Source organism: Pocillopora verrucosa, chromosome 2 (genome assembly GCF_036669915.1).
Source record: "Pocillopora verrucosa isolate sample1 chromosome 2, ASM3666991v2, whole genome shotgun sequence".
NCBI lineage: Eukaryota > Metazoa > Cnidaria > Anthozoa > Scleractinia > Pocilloporidae > Pocillopora > Pocillopora verrucosa.
Genome location: NC_089313.1, coordinates 7,290,534 through 7,313,510, shown reverse-complemented (window position 1 = coordinate 7,313,510; position 22,977 = coordinate 7,290,534). Strand labels below are relative to the sequence as shown.

Below are 22,977 nucleotides of genomic sequence, written 5' to 3'. Positions count from 1 at the left end.
TTATTTTTTAGCTTAAGCTTCGTTTAAGTCGACCTTCCTTCCACGTCCATCCTGAGGAAAACCATAACATCAACTCTTGAATTCTTGCAAATAAGTCAACTTACTTTGAGGTATAACGTATAGCTTGAGCCAAGCCTAAGAGCGGAGCTCGCAGTTTTTTTTCCCCTCACTTCTCGTCAGTAAAATTAAGCCCCTATTATGGAAAAAGAGCGCATTTTAATACATTTTAATCCGCAACTTCTCTGTCTCCGTGTAGAGAACTGATTGTAAACGCCATAGGGTTGCATTTTTAAGTCGATACGCAGTTTTTAGGGGTCTCCATAAAATAGCTTGCAGCGAGAAGTTGAAATTTTTCAAAAACAGGAACGAAAATTGTGCAAACAGTTAAAAAGTCTTCCCAACAATATGCAACCAGAAAATGGAAGAACACTTTTAACATTGGGCACGTCCGGTCACTTACGATATTACGATATTTTCAAAGTATGTGAAACAGCAGATCCCTACTTCTCAAAACACTGCTATTACCCATAAAGGAGGGTCCCCAATAGGCTCAGAAACTTACTAAGCAATTGGATTAAACGAGACACTTCTTGTGAAAACAGAGATAAAGGGGCAAAATGGGACTGCGAAACTGAAACGGGGGATGTTGCTCTCTAACAATTGCCAGCTAAGATTTTCGCGCCGAATAAAGGAAATACTGGGCAGTATCTATTTTCCCGCTATCTCTTATCGTGATAAAAGGTGAGTGGTGCACTCAAACGCTCTCATTCCAGAAGTAAAAAAATTTAAGAAAATTAAAACATCTCTCCGTGAGCGCGCAGCGTCATAACTTATCTTCTTAAGGGAGACTCTGGCGCTCAAACAGACAAAAGAACGGATTACGGCGTTTAGAAAAATGTGTACCGTTGAACCCGCCGCTAGTATCTAAAAATTTAAGTGAATGGTATCTTGACCATGAAACGCTTGTGTACAAGTAGAAATTGGAAATTCAATTCGAATCTACCGCGATCTCCGAATCGATCGTTTAACCCTCCTAAAACAAAGTCAAGTTATTAGCTAGTGCAGATCATAGCTACTGGAAAACCACGTCATGGAGCACTACGGATTTCTTATGATATCAGCGTGAGACAGTCCACACCATGAAGGCCATGACCCCGAGCCAATTATTTTTCCGTCCGGCCTTACCACTCAATCAATAATAAAGTAACAGTATCTCAGTTTTATACGTCACACTTTTTATCACTCATGATGTAATTGAACATAAGAAATGAAAAGTGTTATTCTCTTTTCAACAGGAAATTTCAGGTTTACCCCTTTGAAAGGTTTTGATTTTCATCACAAGATCGATCACTGTACAACCTACGTTTCTTTTTTTAAGGTGAGCAATCTTTGCGTAATAATCGACTCCTTGTCTTCGTGAACTTTTCATTTTCCAGTGGGTGTGATTTGAATGATCGAAGACAAAACTACTAAAAAAACCAAGTGACTGTTTTTCGGTTTGGCACGTCACACTTTTATAACTCATGATGGTTACGGGATAATTGAGATGGTTCACACGCTCTCATAGGTCAACTAGTTAGTTTAGATGAGAGTATGTAAACACAGCTTGTTTGGACTTCACACTTTTAATGTTTGCCGGCACAAAACATTTCAAACTCTGAGTTTTCCCAATACGCGCAAAGTAATTCCAAGTGTAAGTGATAAATATCGGAATTGGAGAAAAATTTGCCGAGTTTTGATCTGGGGTTTGGCTACCGTCCCCCTTCCCCAGTGAGGAACAAGAAGGAGGAAAAAGAGGAATTAGCGCTTTGCCTACCTTGATGATCATGAGCTGTACGGCCTCGTCGAGAGAGTTCAAGTACAGACGACAAATATGCAACAAATTGCGCAATAAACATCGAAATGTAAGGAAACAAGGAAAAATTTTGGAAAAACATTTGGAAAAATCGTTCTATGCGCCCTACTTTCAAAGAAACACTTGGAAAACTATATATCACTGAAAAGCTTATGAAATATAAAAGAAACGTTTTAAAAGTTTCTTTTTTTCCCAGCTGTTGCGGCAAACGAACATCAAGGCTCGATGAAGTGCCAAGAAAATCGCGACCGGAGAAAATGCCAACCAAACTAGGGGATATGTTACAGAGACATAACTTTAATCAATCTCGTAAACTGTAAGCGAATTTAAAAAGGGGACTTATATAATAGATTGTATTCAATTAAACACGTGGCGACTTAACAGCGTAAATTAATCTAACATAATAAAGGAACTAATAAATGAACCAAGAGCTACGGCAAACACAAGATATATATACAAATAAAGACGAAAGAGCTTGCTCGAAACGAGATAAACAACAAAACAAGCGAAAACAACTTACATATCAGTCCCTATACGCCGGTGGCTTGAAATCAAACTTTATAAATTAACTTTGGATGAACACCGAACATGAACAGGCGATTAATGAAAGCGGGAGAGAAAGACTATCTGAAGGAATCAAATGGCACAAAGGCCAACTGTAACACAAATGTCACGCAAATTTAAAAGTCACGCATTTACACAAGCAAATTTAGTTTCAATGTTTTCTCTAAATAAGGGGTAAATGAAACGAAAATTGCTGCTTAAATACATTGATACAAAATACAAGAAATAAATAAATAAAATACAAGATCAAAACCTTTTCAGACTTCAGTTCGTATGCATTGGCGATACGCATGTTTTGAATTAAAAACATAGTTTAGTACGCACTGGAACGTATACTATTATGTATTTCTACTAGAACGTTAAGGAAGTAACTGCCAAAAACCAGTTACAAATAGTAACGTTCTTGATGAAAGGGAACCAGCGACTGGTTTTGCTGTTATTCCTTACATACAGGGAGTTACGAATCAACTTATTCTACAACAGATGAACTCTTTGTTCCAAGACAGGATTACTTCCATATTTCAGAGATCTAACTCATAGCCAATTGGCAGAGATTTTTCTGCATTTAAGCGTCGACAAGTTTCGCGCAGGGTGGTATCCTCTTTCCCCTCTTTTAGTCGTATTTTTAAGCTCTGTACGATTTTTTTAAATGTGAAGTGCTTCGGATTTATTTTTAGGGTGCGCAACGCTTCTCCTTTTGCGAATCCTATCTTAACGCCACGTAAAAAGTGTTTACGGATTGTTTATATCAGAATATAATTTTTGCGTGAAAAACAAAAAATCATTGAGTACATAACCAGTACCTCCTCCTGAGAATATTGGAAAAGAGAGCACAAAAAATTGAAATAAATCTTCCCTAACCTGGGATAGCTTTTTTTTTAATGTCAATGAAATACTGGATAGAGTATTTTCTCTTCTTGTTTCTATTTAATTTATCCATCTAAAAGTCTTTTTGCTCTGTTCCCTTCGAGTACTTGTCATTATTTACTCTGTCGGGTCTTTCTTCCTGTAAGAAAAAATTTTAAATAACCCAATTTATTATTACCTCAATTAATATTGTGGATATAAAGCAAATACCATTATACCAAGAATAATATGTAAAAATAAGTGGCTATTACTTGTATCTCATTGGTAGAGAGGCACCTGTGAGATTCTATATTTTACACTAGAGAGCGACGATAGTAACTCACCAAAAAGGAAAAAAAAGTGTGTGTAGATATACATATATATATCTTTATCTATATATAGATAGATAGATAGATAAAGATAAAGATATACATTAAACTAGCCTGATGCTCAAGGTAACCAAGGATCCCCATCCAGTCAACGACCAATAGGTCATAGCGATCTTCACATCTAATTTAACTTTAATTTATGAAATACCTGTTCTCACTGAGTCTTGCCGCTGCTTGTCAAACTCGAGTCTCACATCATCTCCAATCAGCGTAAACGACGCCCACTCAGACATTTTGTTCAAACCGTTTTTTCTCATCCACTTCATGGCCTGATGAAGGGATTCACTGGCACTTTCTCCTTCAATGAGGTGTTCGTAGAACCGACCCATCAGCTTCTCTGTAGCTGAGTCTGGAATGGCCCACAGTGCTACCAATACAGAGCGAGCACCAGATCCTAAGAACGCACGGGCAATTCCTATAACTCCTTCGGCTCTTATCTCTCCACTTCCACTGTGACAGCAGCTAAGTACCACCAGTTTAGCTCTGACTTTCACTCGTGAGACATCGGCCATCGTCAACATGTAAGCTTCCTGCGGTGGGATAGCGTTTCCACTGTTGGGAGTAGGAATGGGGGAGAGTGCAATTTCTCCTCTTTCCGCGTTACCATGGGCAGCAAAGTGTATCAAGCTCACTGAACTTATCCGCCCAAGTACCGCCTGCTTCGTTGCTTTCTCTTCAACTAGAGGTGGAACACCCACCAGTCGTCCGACCATCTCCGCTTCTTTTCTTGCACCTGGCAATGGTTACAGCCCATCAACCTTGGGATTGCCTATAATCAAGGCACCAGTGTTGCTGTGATAGTCTTCTGGACTATCTTGAATGATCTTTAGCGTTGTCAAAGAAGGAATGACACGGATCCTATGAGTCTCCGATAGGTATTCGGCTCCCTCCTTTTCACTCAGGGCAGCAAAAGGAACTTTGTACAACCTGCGGTCAGGAACAATAATGACTTCAGGCTCCTCAAGAAAATCATTAACGGGAGCAATAAACATTTTGTAACACAAAGATAGACTTGAAATCACTTTCTCATCCTCGTCCTCGTCCTCGTCCTCCTCCACGAGTCGCAATCTTGCTGAGCTCTTTTGTGCGGGGGAGAGAGGTTGCAGTTTAATCGTATTTAAAGACCGATCTTCACAATCTTTAGTAGGCAAAATACCGAGACTCCGGAAATTATCATCCAAAAATTGACTCAAAGACAAATCTTTAGGTAACCCGGCCTGAACTAGATTCTCTTCGGGTGATACTCTTCTATAGTGAAGGACTCCACTTGTTTTCAAGATCCACAAATGCAGACGATTCTGAAAATAAGAAATGTACAGACAAGTACAGTTATTTTTCTTTCTTAAAATGTTTTCAATGCCAACCCAAGATTGTGGATTAGCAGAGATGTGCGTTTCAACCGAGTACTTCTCTGCCATTAAGTCTGATAGGCCTCTAGCTCGACCCAACTCCTCAACATAAAGAGCATCCCGAGCATTTCCGGTGTCACAAAGCAAAGTACAAAGCAGCTTGTAGGGAAACATTCCTGTGTGCTCCAAAAATGATGTTTTGAACTGATCATTGGCGCCCAAGAAATATCTCAGCTCCTCATACTTTTCAATGCACAGATGGAGACACAACAAGGAGTCTTTAATTTTATATTGATATAAATACAAAACGGCGTAACCTAGAAGGATATCAAACTCTTTTCTTCCATCTCCAATATCTCTAAATATCAATAAAGCTTTCTCCAAGCATACTTCCAAAGCTTCAAAATCACCAACAGTTCTAAACACAATTCCAAGGTTTCCGTAGTCAGTTGCCTCCCCTTCTCTGTCGCCAATTTCAGTTCTGATGACAAGCGCTTTTTGGAGATACTCTTCAGCCTTGTCGTATTGGCCAAGCGACCCAAACACAGTACCTAGGTTTCCATAACATGATGCTTCCCCTCCTCTGTGGCCAATTTCAGTTCTGATGACAAGCGCTTTTTGAAGATACTCTTCAGCCTTGTCGTATTGGCCAAGCGACTCAAACACAGTACCTAGGTTTCCATAACATGATGCTTCCCCTCCTCTGTGGCCAATTTCAGTTCTGATGACAAGCGCTTTTTGGAGATATTCTTCAGCCTTGTCGTATTGGCCAAGCGACTTAAATACAGTACCTAGGTTTGCGTAGTCAGTTGCCTCCCCTTCTCTGTCGCCAATTTCAGCTGTGATGACAAGCGCTTTTTGGAGATACTCTTCAGCCTTGCCGTATTGGCCAAGCGACTTAAACACAGTACCTAGGTTTCCATAACATGATGCTTCCCCTCCTCTGTCGCCAATTTCAGTTCTGATGACAAGCGCTTTTTGGTGATATTCTTCAGCCTTCTCGTATTGGCCAAGCAACCAAAACACAGTACCTAGGTTTCCATAAGATGATGCTTCCTTTGGTCTGTCACCAATTTCAGTTGTGATGACAAGCGCTTTTTGGAGATACTCTTCAGCCTTGTCGTATTGGCCAAGCGACTTAAACACAGTACCTAGGTTTCCGTAGTTAGTTGCCTCCCCTTCTCTGTCGCCAATTTCAGTTCTGATGACAAGCGCTTTTTGGTGATATTCTTCAGCCTTGTCGTATTGGCCAAGCGACTTAAACACAGTACCTAGGTTTCCATAACATGATGCTTCCCCTCCTCTGTCGCCAATTTGGGTTCTGATGACAAGCGCTTTTTGGAGATACTCTTTAGCCTTGTCGTATTGGCCAAGCGACTTAAACACAGTACCTAGGTTTCCATAACATGATGCCTCCCCTCCTCTGTCGCCAATTTCAGTTCTGATGGCAAGCGCTTTTTGGAGATACTCTTCAGCCTTGTCGTATAGGCCAAGCGACTCAAACACAGTACCTAGGTTTCCATAACATGATGCTTCCCCTCCTCTGTCGCCAATCTCAGTCTTGATGACAAGCGCTTTTTGGAGATATTCTTCAGCCTTGTCGTATTGGCCAAGCGAATTAAACACAGTACCTAGGTTTGCGTAATCAGTTGCCTCCCCTTCTCTGTCGCCAATTTCAGTTGTGATGACAAGCGCTTTTTGGTGATATTCTTCAGCCTTGTCGTATTGGCCAAGCGACCCAAACACAGTACCTAAGTTTCCATAACATGATGCTTCCCCTCCTCTGTCGCCAATTTCAGTTCTGATGACAAGCGCTCTTTGGAGATACTCTTCAGCCTTGTCGTATTGGCCAAGCGACTTAAACACAGTACCTAGGTTTCCATAACATGATGCCTCCCCTCCTCTGTCGCCAATTTCAGTTCTGATAACAAGCGCTTTTTTGAGATATTCTTCAGCCTTGTCGTATTGGCGTAGCGAATAAAACACAGTACCTAGGTTTCCGTAGTCAGTTGCCTCCCCTTCTCTGTTGCCAATTTCAGTTCTGATGGCAAGCGCTTTTTGGTGATATTCTTCAGCCTTGTCGTATTGGCCAAGTGACTTAAACACAGTACCTAGGTTTCCATAAGATGATGCTTCCCCTCCTCTGTCGCCACTTTCGGTTCTGATGACAAGCGCTTTTTGGTGATATTCTTTAGCCTTGTCGTATAGGCCAAGCGACTCAAACACAGTACCTAGGTTTCCATAACATGATGCCTCCCCTCCTCTGTCACCAATCTCAGTCTTGATGACAAGCGCTTTTTGGAGATATTCTTCAGCCTTGTCGTATTGGCGTAGCGAATAAAACACAGTACCTAGGTTTCCGTAGTCAGTTGCCTCCCCTTCTCTGTTGCCAATTTCAGTTCTGATGGCAAGCGCTTTTTGGTGATATTCTTCAGCCTTGTCGTATTGGCCAAGTGACTTAAACACAGTACCTAGGTTTCCATAAGATGATGCTTCCCCTCCTCTGTCGCCACTTTCGGTTCTGATGACAAGCGCTTTTTGGTGATATTCTTTAGCCTTGTCGTATAGGCCAAGCGACTCAAACACAATACCTAGGTTTCCATAACATGATGCTTCCCCTCCTCTGTCACCAATCTCAGTCTTGATGACAAGCGCTTTTTGGAGATATTCTTCAGCCTTGTCGTATTGGCCTAGCGGATAAAACACAGTACCTAGGTTTCCGTAGTCAGTTGCCTCCCCTCCTCTGTCGCCAATTTCAGTTCTGATGGCAAGCGCTTTTTGGTGATATTCTTCAGCCTTGTCGTATTGGCCAAGCGACCAAAACACAGTACCTTGGTTTCCATAACATGATGCTTCCCCTCCTCTGTCGCCAATCTCAGTCTTGATGACAAGCGCTTTTTGGAGATATTCTTCAGCCTTGTCGTATTGGCCAAGCGAATTAAACACAGTACCTAGGTTTGCGTAGTCAGTTGCCTCCCCTTCTCTGTCGCCTATTTCAGTTGTGATGACAAGCGCTTTTTGGTGATATTCTTTAGCCTTGTCGTATTGGCCAAGCGACCCAAACACAGTACCTAGGTTTCCATAACAAGATGCTTCCCCTCCTCTGTGGCCAATTTCAGTTGTGATGACAAGCGCTTTTTGGAGATACTCTTCAGCCTTGTCGTATTGGCCAAGCGACTTAAACACAGTACCTAGGTTTCCATAAGATGATGCTTCCCCTCCTCTGTCGCCAATTTCGGTTTGGATGACAAGCGCTTTTTGGTGATATTCTTTAGCCTTGTCGTATTGGCCAAGCGACTTAAACACAGTACCTAGGTTTCCATAACATGATGCTTCCCCTCCTCTGTCGCCAATTTCGGTTTGGATGACGAGCGCTTTTTGGTGATATTCTTTAGCCTTGTCGTATTGGCCAAGCGACTCAAACACAGCACCTAGGTTCCCATAACATGATGCTTCCTCTTCTCTGTGGCCAATTTCAGTTGTGATGACAAGCGCTTTCTGGAGATACTCTTCAGCCTTGTCGTATTGGCCAAGCGACGTAAACACAGTACCTAGGTTTCCATAACATGATGCTTCCCCTCCTCTGTCCCCAGTCTCAGTCTTGATGACAAGCGCTTTTTGGAGATACTCTTTAGCCTTGTCGTATTGGCCAAGCGACGTAAACACTACCTAGGTTTCCATAACATGATGCCTCCCCTCCTCTGTCGCCAATTTCAGTTCTGATGACAAGCGCTTTTTGGAGATACTCTTCAGCCTTGTCGTATTGGCCAAGCGAGTTAAACACAGTACCTATGTTTCCATAAGATGATGCTTCCCCTCCTCTGTCGCCAATTTCGGTTCTGATGACAAGCGCTTTTTGGTGATATTCTTTAGCCTTGTCGTATTGGCCAAGCGACTTAAACACAGTACCTAGGTTTCCATAAGATGATGCCTCCCCTCCTCTGTCGCCAATTTCAGTTGTGATGACAAGCGCTTTTTGGAGATATTCTTCAGCCTCGTCGTATTGGCCAAGCGACTTAAACACGGTACCTAGGTTTCCATAACATGATGCTTCCCTCCTCTGTCCCCAGTCTCAGTCTTTATGACAAGCGCTTTTTGGAGATACTCTTTAGCCTTGTCGTATTGGCCAAGCGACGTAAACACAGTACCTAGGTTTCCATAACATGATGCCTCCCCTCCTCTGTCGCCAATTTCAGTTCTGATGACAAGCGCTTTTTGGAGATACTCTTCAGCCTTGTCGTGTTGGCCAAGCGACTTAAACACAGCACCTAGGTTTCCATAAGAGGATGCTTCCCCACCTCTGTCGCCAATTTCGGTTCTGATGACAAGCGCTTTTTGGTGATATTCTTTAGCCTTGTCGTATTGGCCAAGCGACTTAAACACAGTACCTAGGTTTCCATAACATGATGCTTCCTCTTCTCTGTGGCCAATTTCAGTTGTGATGACAAGCGCTTTCTGGAGATATTCTTCAGCCTGGTCGTATTGGCCAAGCGACTCAAACACAGTACCTAAGTTTCCATAACATGATGCTTCTCCGCTTCTGTCGCCAATTTTGATTGTTATGGCAAGGGCTCTCTCAAGATATTCCTTTGCTTTTAGGCTTTCGCCAAGTTTATAAAGCATAATTTCATACTCTCTGTATAAGTCAAACAGTTTCCTTCCGTATCTTTCCGCACTTAGGTAGTCAGAGATATGACGATAAGCGCTGAAAAGAACGGTATAGATGTCGCTGTAAAATTGTAGCAGTGCTGAATCAAATTGGTCTTTGCTGTTTTGATCGGTGCCATTTAGAAAAATCAAACATTCGCTGCATATCTCAATGGCTTTCTGAATGCGATCTGAGTTGAGCAAGAACAGGGCAACAAATAAGGCGATGCTCATGAAAGGTGTCATGGCCTCTGCTGTTAGGTTTCCATTGCAATCCTCTCCTGTTATCAGGGAAACATTATTTTTAGTAACACAATACTAAATGGTCGATAATCTGGATTAATAACGAGTCATTGCAAACAGGAACACACATGTTAAGTTACAAAAACGGGCTGGGTCGATTACACCCGGAAAGTATTTGTAACAAGCTGAAAGTGTTAGAATTCCCAATATCCACTTAAAAACAAAAAAAAAGTGAAGAAGTCGGTTGGTCACCTTTCAAAAAAATAAATTTCTAAGAGTTTTTGTCGTAATATTCAGTTTTTTCTATCTTTGTTCACATTTTACTTAAGTGATAGACAGTTGTGCCTGACTTAAACTACATTCATATTTGAAAATCATTTGATATCAAGCTTAGAGGTCGTTTAAAAAAGTTTCATTGTTACTAAGAATTTGTAACAGGATTTGTGATCGAACTAAAAATAAAATATAAGTTCTAGTTTCCCCATTCTTAGTTTATTGATTTTGTTATACCGGCTGTCAAAAGGTATTTGCAATACAGAGCCTTGGAATCACTGAATTTTATTTCTTATTCATGAATAATACAAGAATGATTAATGAGAAAATTGCTCTTTTGAGAACTATTCGACAGTTTAAATAATGTACCGTCCAAAGTGTTTGTACTGGAAATTCTCTCGCTCGATTTTATTGAAACATCGTTCTTTTGGTTCATTACCGTTTTGTTAAAGTGCAAAAGAGATAGTCACAGATGTAAGTTAGTGATAATTTTACTTTGAGTACTGATTCCGAGTTAGCATTCCCCGACTTTTAAGCGTTTAAATTTTTAGCCTGAAATAAGACAGATAAACCTCTAAATACAGTTTACTTGGAACTTTCCTGACATTCCACAATATTTAAAAATCGCAAAGATTGTTCATTTTAAAAGCAACGAGCGCATTTATTAGATGAATGTCCCTGAAAATGAATATTTTCTTAGCAGATGAAGATCATTAATAAGATGCGAGACCACAAAGGTTTGATATGATCGCCTTATAACAAATTCATTTAACTTTGGTGGCGAATTTTACATAACGTTACAGTACTTTAAAGTGACAGGACAAATATTAACCGGGAAAACAGGACTGATTCATTCCAGGCTTTGCCATTAATTAAAACGTTACTCATGCAAAATTACTCCAAATAACAATATTCTAGTGCTATTTACTTGGTACATGACAGAATGCTGGATATCTTTTTACTTGTTCTTACCAAGTTGTCGACTTCGTGGTTGATGCTTTTGAAAGTGAAACGACAGAAAATGCTTAAATGAAAGACAGTTGTGACTTTTCCTTATTTTCCAAAACCTCCGCCTCTTGACTTACCTTGACCGCGACTATTTTGTGATTCAGGTAAGAACACAAACTTTGCAAATCAATGATTTTTCATCGCGAGTATTCAAAGAAGCAAGCAAGGAATGTTATCAATATAATATGTAGTTTCCCTTTTCTTAGTTTTTCGTTTTTTTTCTTTTATTTCGATCGCCAAAACGTTTATGTAATGAGACTCCTTAGGATCAAGCATCCTAATTTCTTGTTCATGAATAATACAAAATCGTTGTTTGTATTTTGACTCGCCTTACGAGCTCGTCAAATACGGACACAACTCGTAAAAATACTCAGCGACACTACACACCAAAACCTCCAATAAGTTATTTATTATCCAACTGCTTTTTTTTTCCGCTGAGTCTTTCAGCTCATTCCTCATAAGGCGGGAAAAGCAAAGCGGAGAGAGAGGCGTATTGTGCGCAGCCGACTGGTTAGCCAGGTTTTTTTTTCAGTACAAAATAACTAACGGTCCAAATACACGTATAATATCGTAGGATATTTCTACTCTATTCGCGCGTTATTTGTTCTCTACTTTGTGCAGTTGGATAATAAACCTCAGTACTACAGCGTTCTGGAAACTTTCCTGACATTCTGCAATATGGAAAATTTGAAAAGATTATTCTAGCAGTTTATTACCAAGAAATGAGCTTACTTATCATGCCAGTGTCGCTAAAATCAAACCTTTTCATAGTTGATGAGGATGATTGGTAAGATGTGAAGCCATAAAGGTTTAACGAAGTCGCTTTGAAATAAATAAATTTCACTTTGGCTGCGATTTTTGCATTACATTGCATGACTTGATAGGCACAGGACAAATATTAACAAAACAGCATTCATTTTAGGCTTTGCCATTAAAACGTTACCCATGCAAAGTTACTCAGAATAACAGTAGACTATTACTAATTCATTTGTAGACGATAGAAAGCTGTGTACCCTTGTATTTAACATGTCTACTCGTACTCACCAAGTTGTTGACTTCGTAGTGGATGCTTTTGAAAGTGAAAGGACAAAAACAATAAAACACAATCGGGACTTTCCCTACATTCCAAAACATCCGCAGTTGAACAACAATTACCGTGATTTAAATACATGACTTTCATATATTCACAGTCGTTTAATTACCGTTACTGTTTTGTTATTCAGATGAGAACACAAACGTTCATAACATCCTGAGGGTACATTTTTTAGATGTTAAAACCATTCTTCACGATTCTTTCATTTTAAACACCTGAAATCATTTGTTAGTAAACCTTTAGCTGACAGTTTGATATAAATCTAATTCACCAAAGTTTGCGTGATGGCCGGCATGTTAACTTTGCCTTTGAATGATCAATTTCCTTTCGTTCCTTACAAAGAATTATAACATCTTTCTACGTGAGCACGCGGTGTCAGATATTGACCTCTCTTCTATCAGTTTCCCAAATTATACAATGCTTAACAATCTTAGCTGATGAGGTTGAAGTATACCGTATGAAGCCATAAAGGTTTGAAGAAAGCACTTAACCGGTGGAGATACGAAGCATCCGTTCAACGGAAAAGTACGCTAAAACTATACATGCAATAACAGTAAATTTAAGAAAGCTTCAGTTTTTCTAAGAAAATTAAAACATCTCTCTTCGTGAGCGCGCAGCGTCACGACTTATCTTCTTATGCCAGACTCTGGCGCTTTAACAGACAACAAAACAGATTACGGCCTTAAGAAAATTATATACCGTGGAACCCGCCGCTGGTGTCCAAAGATTTAAGTGAAGGGTATCTCGACCATGAAACGCTTGTGTACATGAAGATAACGGAAATTCAATTCGAATCTACCGCGATCTCTGAATCGTTCGTTGAACCTTCCTAAAACCAGTCAAGTTAATAGCCAATGCAGATCATAGCCACTGGAAAACCACGTAATGAAGCACCACGGATTTCCTATGATATCAGCGAGGGACAGTCCACAACATAAATAGAGGTCTGAATATCAATTTCTCAAATTGAAAGATACTCAATAACCTTAGTTAATGAGGATAGATTATACGGTATAAAACCACAGAGATTTGAAATAGTCGCCTTAGAAAAGATCACAGTGGTGGCGATTCAATCGCGTCATCAACCGCTTTAATAAAGGGCTGACGCTCGAAACGTGACAACTATATATTGCAAACATGCCACAGATCATAGCAGGTACTCTTTTCAATTTTTTTCCCTGGAATGACCTTTAAACTTAACGCTTGTTTATTCTATTTTTATTTTATCTTTTTTCAGTTACTTGGGTGGTGGAAGGTTCTATCTAGAGGCTGTCGTGATTGCTAACCCATCTATACCAGCATACAGGTACACAAAGACAACTTCAAGAGGCAGATTTCTTTACGTGTAACAAATTTCCTTGCCTTGCCTTGCCTGGCCTTGCTTAACAAGTAGCTTCATATTGACTCAATTGGTTGCAGTGCTCAACAGTTAGAGAAGCAGAACAGTTCAGCCGTCACTGAAGCCTGATTTTTTTAGACCACTTTCTTGTAATTCTGTAGATAAAAATTTATCACTTTTTCGATTACAAAACTGTTTGTCTCTAGTAAAGGCATACTGTCTGTGTGATTCCCGTCTGTTCCAGAGTTTTCCACATGCCCTCACTTAGACAGACCCCCCTTCCGCCTCGTACGCTTTGGATTGTTAGATATTGCATACCTTACTGGGCCTTTGAGACAAACAACTTTGAAATAAAATTCTCCTGTACTTTCGCTTTCATAGCAGATACGATTCCTCTAGCAAAGTGTTTTCCAGGGAATATTACAATATTGATGCCATGTTTCAAGCGAGGAAAGACGCCATAACTACAGCGTCAAGAGCTAAGAAATTAAGACTCATTCTAAGTACGTTAGGCGGGAGGCAAGGAAGTTCAAAGGTGCTAGTGGTATTGTAAACAATTAAAATGTGAAAACTTTATGAGTAAATATACTTTTTGAACTGGTTATTATTCATATTATCATCTTTTCCAAATAGTTCATAAAGCAGATTTCATTGATCCTTTCCTCTTTCACTTTTATCTGCAGAATTTAGGACAACGATTCAGCACGGCAGACCTGGAATATGTATTTGTGCTCATGTCTGAAATATTTCCGGGTAAACTTGGATTGTTCGAGGACGTGGAAACGTAAGTTGGCGCTTTTCTTGTTAAGATGTGAAAACTGCTTTCTGTCGATAAGATAAGATAAGATGAGAACCGTCACAGGAGATGAGAAGTAATTATATTAGAAAAATCTTGCCTTAATTTGGCCATACAAGTCATTTAAATGATGAAAAATTTGTTTATTGATTAACTTGTCAAATACAGCGATACACTAAAATAAATGGAATGTGCTGATGTTCTTAAATATAAATGTTTAAAATATGAACCTTTCTTTACAGGTCAATACATGCAAAACCTACATGATTTATATATTTCTCAACATTCAATAATTTAGAGTGACCAGTTTTTAAATGTTTTTCGGCCAAAATTTCGTTTTTTACAAATTTCTGGTGGATTTTTGTGCCTTATGAACCTTAGGTAACCATTAAAAATTGAATTTGAAACGATGAGTCATTTGGAATGTGATTTTAAAAGATGCAGGTTGTTCTAATGGATTGATAGTTAATACTCAACTTACTCTGCATTTGTGCAAGTTGGTGCTAGAGTTTCAGGAATTAAGTGATAGTGACAATTGACAGTGTTATTTAATTATTAGTTTACATTCATATTTGCAAATTTGCAAAGGAACAAAAAATAGTAATATCCATTTTGTTCGCATTTGAATGTTGACCAGCATTCAGCTACAAAAGTTACCAAATAAGATTTGTCTTTCTCGCAAAATTGAACAGTCCACTTGTTCAAGAAAGCAGTGATTATCCATGTAATCACAAAACAAACATTCTGAAGCACATCAAGGCATGATTCTTGTTAATCTCTCCAACTCCAATGAGTGACCAAGACAGAATTTCTCCCTATAATATCAATACAATATCAAGCAGACAAGTGATGAGAATAAAGAAAAATATCAGTTAGGGGATTATAAACTGATTCAATACCAAATTATCCAAACTAACATCACAAGAACTCTATGGGAGAATTATTTATGAGATCTTGGGAGTTAAAGGTTAAAGTGACAAGGAATGCACTGGGTGAATTGTTTCAATAAAAATGATGATTGGTTGGATAATTCATCTAATGCCGTATAATTGATTTTTTTGTTTCTTTAATCCTTTACACCCTAACATCAGTATGTATATTCTCCACACTGTTCCCTTGATACAAGTAGATGTCCTAAGATGCTGATAAGGAGAATTTGTTTTTTGATCAAGAGCTTACATGTATTAATAGTTGGTGATCATTTCCTTTATTCTCATGACCATAACCCTTTAACTCTCAAGGATGACCAAGACAGAATTTCTCCTTACAATTTCAATACAATATCAAGCAGACAAGCAATGAGAATAAAGAAAAATATCAATTAGGGGATCATAAGTTGATCCAATACCAAATTCTCCAAACTAACATCACAAGAACTGTATAGCGGACAGTAATGAGAATTACTAATGAGATCTTGGGAGTTAAAGGTTTAATGTGTGATTTAGGGATGACAGTGTAAGGAGAAATTAGATGCCAGTCACTCTTTGGGGTCAAAGGGTTAATTACCACTGAACTTGTATTCTTGGCTGTTATTTAAAAAATTGTGTATTACATTTTGTGTTAACACTAGTGTTCATGTCACTGTTTTATGTTATGAGAAGAACCATTGAGAATTGAACATGTTATAAAGAATATAGTGATAAGAATACATGAAAGTCATATATTTGTACTGCGGAAAATACATTTTAAGCAAATGAAGATCATCGCAGTATATACTCAATTATTTATTAATAATCTTTATTTCTTGGTGGTAGCCTTATTTCTCAACTGCTTAAGTTGAGTATATACTGCGATGATCTTCATTTGCATAAAGAATATAGTATTGGGAACGAAATATGGTTGATTTACAAAGATAAATATTTCAAACTATGAACATTTAATACAAAATCAATAGAACTTACTCACGTCTTGTGTGTCTGTTGTGGTTTCTGGCAATTTGTGCCGTTTTAAGCTTGCTTTACCATCACTGTTATTCCTGTTATAACTCTGGCTAAGGAAAATGCCGATTGGGAGGATTTTTAGGGTGCAAACCACCTCTGCATGGACAACAGTCAAAATCATAGCATGCAGCTTTGCCTTCATCTTATAAATGGATGAAATTTCATTCCCCATACTATTCCTTATAACATGTTCAAATTCTCAACGGTTTCTCTCATAATTTAACACCGAATCACACAATATGTGACACTTCCATGAATTAATCATTTGCTTTTTCTCGAGACACGAGCTTGGGATGCCTGTGGTGTGGCTAACATGTTATTTTAGTCAAGGTAAAGACAGTTTTGAAAGTAATATTTGACTAACAAGATAACGTTTTATTTTACAAAAATATGGGTTGTTATGACTGTCACAATTTGTTATCGGAGTCTGAAATTGAATGCATTGTTGACTTATCAACAGTTCTCAGTGTTGTGCAGCTCCTTTCCTGCCCTTTTTTGGTCATGTTGAGGCTGTATTAGGTTGCAAATTTATGTACATTTATGTAAATTGAATGCATTGTTGACTTATCAACAGTTCTCAGTGTTGTGCAGCTCCTTTCCTGCCCTTTTTTGGTCATGTTGAGGCTGTATTAGGTTGCAAATTTATGTACAAGTTATGCTTTTAACATAATATGCAGCATTTTGATAGATTTTCTTCACAATATTTTGTGAATGTTGGATTTTAGGATCATCACAATACTCACACAGAAGTTACTCATAAAAAGTATAAAGACGACAAAAGATCAAGCTGTCTTCAGTTACATGGATATATGAAGCTCAGTACATGATGGTATTGAAGAGTATACTAGGAAGAGAATGAAACAGAATCTTACCTGTTTATTCATCTTTCACATCATTTTCATCAGACGTTGTTGAAACTTTTTCAATATTTGATGAGGCAAACTGTGGGAAAAGAAGTCATTAACAGAAGGAGTGCATCAGAAGGAGTAAATGATCTTTAAAGTGCACATTAAACTTCACACACCTGTATGATTATTGCTCTTGTGAGTAAATATAAAGTTTTGTTTGTGTTTTGACTGTCAATAGTAATTGCTTTTCTTGAATGTCTAATTATAGCTGAAATTAATTTAAATTGTAAACTACATGGACTGAAACGTTACCTCTTAATTGCACACCTTCAACATGTGGTCAACAAAGCCTTTCTTTTGTTGTGAGTTCTGTGAAGTACAGGAGATAATTTGTCACTAAAATGATGTGATCCCCCAAGGTTAAATACTTGTAGTTGACAAGACCTACAGAGGAAGCTTGAATTTTGTTCACCCTTTAACTCCCATGATCCAGTGACCAAGACACAGTTTCTCCTTACAATATCAATGCAATACAAAGCAGACAAGTAATGAGAATAAAGACAAATATTGATCAGGGGATAATTAGTTGATCTAATACCAAATTCTCCAAACTAACATCACAAGAACTGTATGGCAGACAGTAAGGAGAATTTCTAATGAGATCTTAGGAGTTTAGGGGTTAAGATCTGTACCACAGGTTGTGAAATGACCTGTTGTGTAGGGGGTAATGAATGAAAAAGATAAATTTTTAAAAGTTTTCAGATAAAGGATAAATGAGACCTTGAAGGGATTTATTTATTTTAAAATATTATATATATGTTTTTCAAGTCAAACTAAAAATTTCTATATTTTTAACTTTAGTTTTGAAGAGAAACTTTTGCAAAATATTGAAATGTGCATGATTTTTTAAACAACAAGGTATTTTTTAACATATTAATTGCTTGGTCAGTGGTAGTATAATGGCTAGTACAATGTCAACACTAGTGAGTCCTGACATGTTTTTTGTAATTTTGATGCAGTTAGTCAAACTTATATTGTGTAGAAGAAATATTTAAAAGAGAATTCACTTACCTTCTCTCAAGATTCTATGCTGTCTGTGGCATATGGCGTCTAAAATGTTTGAACAGAAATATTTTCACAAACAGTTGATATGGTGAGTATAAGAAGATAAATCACTGATGGACGAATGGATGTTCTGTGTTCTGTGCAAGTAAGGAACTATGAATTAAAATGTATGCTCATTCCGTTAGGATTGATAAGATTTGATCACATTTCATAGGCTGGGTATGGTACATAAATATGTATCAGTCAATTTGGAGATTCAACATCCCCCTATCACAGCAACTGCCAACCATTTTGAGGATTAGTTTGTTCCTGGGGCCAAAGTATTGTTCAAATTCCTGACTCAAAGTGTTTGATTTAATAGACAATTTTTGTAAAAGGCAAAATCAGTGATTATGACATTCTAGTCATTGACATTTGCTAGGCCAGGAGCATTTTGTGCCAAAAAAAATCGATGTCAACATGTCATACAGTTGCTGTATTTTAAAAATAATACAAGCATTAAAGATTTAAGTTATTGATCATACTAAAAAAAAAAACAATTGATAGTTAGTGCTATTTTTCTGTTTCGCTGTACTGGTGATTTATAGTAAGCATTTTTAATTGATTGATGCAACAACACATGTGATTAGGGTTCATGAGAATGACAAGTAAATTTATTAACAAAATAATGCAGCAATAATTATTTGTGCTAGCAGTAATAAGTGGGTTTTAGCACTTGTGGTTCACATTTTAGGCATAATTAAATGACTTTCCATCTTGACTAATGTTTTAATCATTATATGCTAGGATTTGCAGACTTTTTTATCTGAGTTGCCCCAGGTTGAAAGGGGGGTTTTAAAGGTTTGAATTCATTAGTGCATTACCTCTGTTCCTATCTGCTAGTTGTTTGGTGTTCACTTGTGCTACAACATTGGTAGCAGATTCTGTAAAAAAGTAATAGCACTATCAGTGATAGCAATTCACTGTCAAAAAGATGATTAAGGAACTCAAATAAAACATCAATTACAGCATAATTAATTGATCAAATACAAAATTCTCTGACAAACCAGGATTGCTATTTTCTTGCATATAACTTGTAACATAATTGTTTTGTAACAAAATGTGAGAAATATGCAGTCAGTAATAATAAAATGGACAATCATATTTGTGGCATTTTACATAGAGCATTTAATCATTAGAAAGTTAATTTGAGATGTATAATTAGAGAATTTTTCCTCTTCTTCTAAGTTGCCCCATGGTGAAAAGGGGATTTTAAAGTTTTGAATTTATTGGTGCAAATTACCTCTGCCTTGCAATTGTTGCATTTCAATTTTGTGATCTAATATTTGTTACAAATTCTGTACAAAAGTAATAGAAATATGTAGTCACTGATATCGTAATTGACGACCATATTCATGTGGCATATTACATAGTTCATTATTATTGTAAACATAGAAAAAGAAACACTTCTTGATAAGAAAACAAAAGATATATATATTTCATGTATTTTTTTCAAATGGCAACATTTCAAAAGAGGTGTATATGTATATACACCCCACCCCACCCCACCCCACCCCACCCCCAGCCAAAATGATTAAGTGCATGAGAAGTGATGCAATGAAGTATGAGTCTGACTCTGAATTTATGGACAAAGTAATCAAAACAAATCCAGCCTCATAACAACTCAACCAAGATGTCCACTTGTGCAAAAAACAAATTCCCCATAATTTGTAAGTCAAATACCTTCTTTACCTACTTTACACATAAAGCCATTTGCAACCCACCCTCAAGAAGGTTGGTGGCTGGGTTGCATTTGGTTACTAGCCTCAGTTAATGTTAAGCCCTCTGCACTTTTTTTGGCCAGGCTCATTTAAAGGTGGGCAATGCCAGCTTTCAAGCAATGAAACCTTGCAATGTCAATTGAGCTCTCTTTTCCAAAGGCATGCTTTTGACACCCAACCACCCTCCAGCCATGGAGTGTTAGCTCAGTGAGGAGGGCATTGGGTTCTGTTAAAAACTGCAAAACCAAACATCCCCATGCCCCCCTTTTCAGTGGTTGAAGTGTGACAGTTGCAAGGCTGATTACCAGTTTTGCAATGCAGGGTTTTAACCATAAGGAATAAGACAAGTGTTTTCTAGCCTTGGAGAAAAATGCCAGTCAACCAAAGGGTTTAAAAAATCTACCCTCCCACCCCCTGAGGTTTCCATACAGAGTCATTTGCAAGTCACCTTTGGATTGTTTGGTGGCCAGGCTACATGCAGGCACTAGCTTAAACATTCAATCCCTTGCATTTTCTTTAACCAGGCTTGAAGGCAGGTAATGCCCACCTTAAACCAAAACCTAAAAATCAGGTTTTTGCAGGCTCTCCTTAGCCTGCTCTTTTGGATGTTCAATAAGCTTCCAGCCACTGTCAAGGTCTGGAAGAGCATGAACTCAAATGTCAATCTTGCAACATAATGGGCATGTTTTTGCTAATACAATCAGATATATTTGTATATATGGACAAGTTGTATCTTTAGAACAGGAATGAAATTTGTAATTTGTGATGTATATGTATACCTACATGCAACTTGATTGGCAGTTGGGCTGGCACCCTGGTACCATTCAAATACATCCACTCTGTAATGTGTTGAAATTCTGAAAAAAATATATATATACAATTAGGTTATCAGTGAAATTATCAGCAAGCATATTTGTTGCATATCATGTAATTCATCATTGATAGGTTGATCGGTAGAGATGTTATGTTTACATACAATTTATACAAACAAAAAATGTTTTTGTAACGAGTTAAAATGCACCAATTACATTATGGATTGTTGATTGCAGTGTTTCGAATTTTACTGAATGTATGTCTTGTGTCAGGTGGAGGACAATACAAAAAAACTGCTTAAAACAGGTTCGATTGTAGGCCGGAATGTATTATTTGCAGGTTTTTAAGTAAAATTAGTTTGTCTGAGTATCCCACTTCCTATGAACTATTGGCTAATTATCCTGTATTTCATTAATTCCTGCAGTTTGTATCCCTATAGTTCCAATTAGATATTCTGCAATCATCTTTTCTTATATATTTTCCATTCTGTTGAATTTTTCTTCAAGTATCCTGCTGTATCTTTATAATTTTTACCAAAATATTCTGTATCTGACTAAAACTTCATTGATTGGGACATGTCGATCAAAAACCCAGCTCCCTCTATTAAAACAAAAAGAAAAAAAATCTTCACTCTAATTACTGGGCAAGAATAGATTGTTAATTGTCAAATATGTTTGCAGCTTTAGGGTTTTTGAGGAATTTTGCATTTCTTTCTCAGTAAAACAAAATAGCATTTTTTATACTATTGGTACAGACTACATCAACAGGCTTCTAAGCAGCTATTATCAGCTTTTAGATGTAGGAGACAAAGCTGGAAGTAGGATACGAAAAGCCAATAATGAATATATGACGCAAATATCAGTCAATTCAATTGATGGCTTGTCGATCAAAAGAGGCAAATAAATGACTGTGTTTTTAGACTTTTCGATTCATCCAATATTTGATAACTTTGAGGTCAACTATCTCTCCTTGCCAGAAAGCTATGACACTTATTTTAATTACCCTTTATAATCCACCATTTCATCTCTGAAAAACATCAAAGAATTCTTAGGGCACTGCCGTATTTTTGTCATGGATGCCTTTTAAAATCTGCTACTATGACAAGCTTCTATCAACTACACCTGTCACCGAATTCTGGCTCTAAGCGGTCACTTGGGCTATTAAACCTATATATGCTATAGCTCGTTATACATGACGATTGACCAAGGAAGCTAAGAAATGTAAATAAATTTCACGTTAAGAGAGATGCGTTGAATGTTGCGAAATGTTGATGGAAAATCGTAGTGTTTATTTCTTCTCTCGTTTATTACTTTGGAGATTTGCTAAAATCAGCAAATATGGCTTTTGTACGGCACAAAACATTCATTAATCTATGATTTGTTTACCGCTCATTTTAGGAGATTCCGAAGTCACAGGCTGAATGTTGTTTAACATACAAGCTCCCTGTGCAACAACTCGGGCTTTTAAAGCCACGAAATTCTGCCCTCTTGCTTGAGAGAAAATACCAATAGCCCTTTTAAATTCAAAAACTGTGCTACTATTCCAGAGATAAAACTAAAATAGTGTCGTTGACACTTACCGCCATCGAACACTTCCATGCAGAACTCCGCCAAAACTAACACGTACAGTACATCACGATGTACATCGTGACACGAATACTTTTCGTCGTTCATGCTGTCTGTTAGATAAAAATTTCAAAATATTCTGCAGATCTCTATGTGTATTTGCTTACTTCAATCGTAAAATATTTTCCTTTTTTCTTCAAACATTCCATATCTTCATGTAAATCTGAATCTCTCTCATCGAGTGTTGCCGACGTTCACTGCGTGACTCAAAGAATGAGCCAGCAATATTTTGACCAGTTGGCTTACCGCAACTCATGTTATGGCAAGTAATATCCATAAAAATTCCCCATACATGACGTACTTACGCAGATTTCCCTGTTTGTTTTCATGGGTAAAGAAAACAAATTTGAGAGAAAAGTGAGATGCAAAGGTCGGTATTTTTTGTATCCTATGGCAGCTGTACCCTCCCTTGCAGTCTTCGTCTAAATTTTTCATGGTCCCTTCTGATCTTCTGCCAGGAGCCCACTACACAGAGCTTTCATCTCTCACCCCTCTGAGCCAACCCTGTCCCGTATCTTTTTGTT

At 37.9% G+C, this 22,977-nt stretch overlaps 1 protein-coding gene and 1 pseudogene across 13 annotated transcripts; both read right to left on the bottom strand.

The window, feature by feature from the left end:
* Positions 1-2,770: 2,770 nt before the first annotated feature.
* LOC131782695 (tetratricopeptide repeat protein 28-like) lies at positions 2,771-12,270 on the bottom strand (annotated as a pseudogene).
* A 2,050-nt stretch (positions 12,271-14,320) lies between these two features.
* Positions 14,321-22,652, bottom strand: LOC136276862 (uncharacterized). Of its 13 annotated transcripts, none has more exons than XR_010716761.1 (8): positions 22,408-22,637; positions 20,795-20,872; positions 19,119-19,178; positions 18,262-18,300; positions 17,503-17,559; positions 17,215-17,284; positions 16,308-16,438; positions 14,608-15,217 (listed from the first exon to the last, which is right to left on the bottom strand). XR_010716761.1 is itself a non-coding variant. In XM_066162777.1 (5 exons), the coding sequence occupies exons 1-5, from the start codon at positions 22,499-22,501 to the stop codon at positions 17,666-17,668; spliced, it is 309 nt and encodes a 102-aa protein (XP_066018874.1). In that variant the 5' UTR covers positions 22,502-22,637; the 3' UTR covers positions 17,614-17,665. The 13 variants fall into 13 exon arrangements, 1 of the variants encoding a protein (XP_066018874.1); XR_010716760.1 differs by having other exon boundaries at positions 16,308-16,392; XR_010716762.1 differs by having other exon boundaries at positions 16,308-16,388.
* Between the last annotated feature and the right edge of the window lie 325 nt (positions 22,653-22,977).